Raw genomic sequence first — 3,172 nt, 5'->3', positions numbered from 1 at the left:
TCACCAGTTGAATATTCAAGACTCGGATATTCTAAAAACGGCCTTTAAGACCTATTATGGTCATTATGAGTTCCTTGTGATGTCTTTTGGGCTGACAAATGCCCCAATAGCGTTCATGCATCTGATGAACAGTGTGTTTCCGCCTTATCTCGACTCGTTTGTTATAATGTTCATTGATGATATCCTGGTGAACTCTCGTAGCTAGGAGGAGCATGCCTAGCATTTGAGGATTGGGTTGCAGCGGTTGAGGGAGGAGAAGTTTTACGCCAAGTTCTCCAAGTGTGAGTTTTGGTTCAGACCAATGGCGTTCTTAGGGAATGTGGTGTCCAGTGATGGTGTTCAGGTGGATCCGAAGAAGATGGAGGCGGTTAAGAGTTGGACTAGACCGTCCTCAACTATGGAGATTCGAAGCTTCATCGACTTGGCTGGTTATTATCGTCGCTTCGTGAAGGGTTTATCGTCTATTGCATTGCCCTTGACCAAATTGATCCAAAAGGGTGCTCATTTCAGGTCGTCGGATGAATGTGAGAAGAGCTTTCAGAAGCTCAAGACTGCCTTGACCACATCTCCAATTCTAGTTTTGCCATCAGCTTCAGGCTCTTATATAGTGTATTATGATGCTTCTCGGATCGGTATTGGGTGTGTCTTGATGTAGGAGGGTACAGTGATTGCTTAGGTTTTGTGCCAATTGAAGCCTCATGAGAAGAACTACCTTGTTCATGATTTGGATTTAGCTGTCATCATTTATGCATTGAAGGTTTGGCGGCATTATCTCTATGGTGTGTCTTGTAAGGTATTTACGGATCATCTGAGCCTCGAACACTGGTTCAAATAGAAGGATCAAAATTTGAGGTAACAGGTATGGTTGGAGCTGCTAAAGGACTATGATATCACCATTCTGTATCACCCCGGGAAGGCCAATATGATGGCCGATGCCTTGAGTAGAAAGGCGGTGAGTATGGGTAGTCTTGCATTCATTCTCGTAGGTGAGAGACCTCTTGCAGTTGATGTTCAGGCTTTGGCCAACCAGTTCGAGAGATTGGATCTTTTGGAGCCCAGTCAGGTTCTAGCTTGTGTGGCTTCTCGGTTTTCCTTATATGATCACATCAGAGAGCACCAGTATGATGATCCTCATTTGGTTGTTCTCAAGGACAGGGTTCAGCACGGTGATGCCGGAGATGTGACTATTGGGATGATAGGGTATTGAGGATACAGGGTCGGATTTGTGTGCTTAAAGTGGATGGGCTACGTGAGTTGATTCTTGAGGAGGCCTACAGTTCGCGGTATTCCATTCATCCGGGTACTGTGAAGATGTATTAGGACTTAAGACAGAACTATTGGTAAAGGAGAATGAAGAAAGATATAGTGGATTTTCTAGCTCGATGCCTTAACTGTCAGTAGGTGAAGTATGAGCATCAGAGACCGGGTAGATTGCTTCAGAGGTTAGAGATTCTAGAGTGGAAATGGGAGCGGATCACCATAGATTTTGTAGTTGGGATCCCACGGACTTCGAGGAAGTTCAATGCTATTTGGGTGATTGTGTATCGGCCAACCAAGTCCGCGCACTACTTTCCAGTTGGGATTACTTATACTTTGGAGCGGTTGGCTGAGATTTACATCCGAGAGATTGTTCGCCTTTATGGGGTGCAGTGTCTATCATTTCATATCAAGGTAAGTAGTTTACATCAAGTTCTGGAGGGAAATACAGCGAGAGTTGGGCACCCAGATTGAGTTGAGTACATCATTTCACCCTCAGACAGACGGGCAATCCAAATGTACTATTCAGATACTGGAGGACATGTTACGCGCTTGTGTCACTGATTTTGGGGGTTCATGGGTCAGTTTCTGCCGCTCGCAGAGTTTGCCTACAACAACAGCTACCAGTCGAGCATTCAGATGGCTCCGTATGAGGCTTTGTATGGAAGACAGTATAGATCTCTGGTGGGTTGGTTTGAGCTGGGTGAGGCTAGGCTATTCGGTACAGACTTGGTTTAGGATGCATTGGACAAGGTTAAATTGATTCAGGAGTGGATTCGTATGGCGCAGTCTAGACAGAAGAGTTATGTTGATAGGAAGGTCTGTGATATTGCTTACATGGTTGGGGAGAAGGTGCTACTGAAGGTTACACCCTTTAAGGGTGTTATGAGGTTCGGGAAGAAGGGAAAGTTGAGCCCTCGGTATATTGGGCTATTTGAGGTGCATCAGAGGATTGGTGAGGTGGCTTATAAGCTAGCCTTTCCACCTAGTTTATGGAGTGTGCATCCAGTATTTCATGTTTCTATGCTTTGGAAGTATGTTGGCGATCCGTCTCATGTTTTGGATTTCAGCATGGTTCAGTTAGATGGTGATTTGACTTATGATGTGGAGCCGGTTGCCATTTTGGATTGGCAGGTTCGGAAGATGAGATCAAAGAATATAGCTTCAGTGAAGGTGCAGTGGAGGGCCAGCCAGTGGAAGATGCTACTTGGTAGACCGGGCAGGAGATGCGTAATAGATTCACACCTATTTGAGGCTCCAGGTATGTTTCTAGACCCGTTCAAGGACAAACATATGTTTAAGAGGGGGATGATGTAATGACCCGACCAGTTGTTTCGAGAGTTATAGCCTCTTTCCCCCATTTACTGCTCCTTATATGCTTTATAGCTGTTATATGACTTACTGTGTTAGTTGGTACGCGTCCGAAGAGATTTCAGAATGAATTGAGACACTTAGTCTCATAATTGAAAGCTTAAGTTGAAAAGTTGACCAGAAGTTGACTTATGTGTAGACGACCTCGGATTTGAATTTTGATGGTTCTATTAGCTCTGTTGGGTGATTTTGGACTTAGGAGCATGTTTGGATTGTGATTTGGAGGTCCATAGTGGAATTAGGCTTGAAATGGCGAAAGTTAAATTTTTGGGAAGTTCAACCAGGAGTGGACTTTTTGATATCGGGGTCAGATTGGGATTCCAAAAATTGGAGTAGGTCCAGGGTGTCATTTGTGACTTGTGTGTAAAATTTAAGGTCAATCGGACTTGATTTGATAGGTTTTGGCATCATTTATAGAATCTGGAAATTCAAAGATCATTAGGCTTGAATCTATGTGCAAATCATGGTTTTGGTGTTGTTTGAGGTGGTTTTAGGGTTCGACTAAGTTTGTATAATGTTTTAAGACTTTTTGGTATGCTTGGTT

At 43.9% G+C, this 3,172-nt stretch overlaps 2 protein-coding genes across 2 annotated transcripts; both read left to right on the top strand.

The window, feature by feature from the left end:
* The first annotated feature begins 301 nt into the window (after positions 1-301).
* On the top strand, positions 302-655 carry LOC138868367 (uncharacterized mitochondrial protein AtMg00860-like). The gene has a single exon (XM_070145918.1). It carries the CDS (start codon positions 302-304, stop codon positions 653-655), a length of 354 nt encoding a protein of 117 aa, XP_070002019.1.
* A 1,382-nt stretch (positions 656-2,037) lies between these two features.
* Positions 2,038-2,574, top strand: LOC138868360 (uncharacterized). The gene has a single exon (XM_070145913.1). The coding sequence runs from the start codon at positions 2,038-2,040 to the stop codon at positions 2,572-2,574; it is 537 nt and encodes a 178-aa protein (XP_070002014.1).
* Positions 2,575-3,172: the final 598 nt, after the last annotated feature.

Source organism: Nicotiana sylvestris, chromosome 1 (genome assembly GCF_000393655.2).
Source record: "Nicotiana sylvestris chromosome 1, ASM39365v2, whole genome shotgun sequence".
Lineage (NCBI taxonomy): Eukaryota > Viridiplantae > Streptophyta > Magnoliopsida > Solanales > Solanaceae > Nicotiana > Nicotiana sylvestris.
This window is presented reverse-complemented; position numbering and strand designations above follow the sequence as displayed.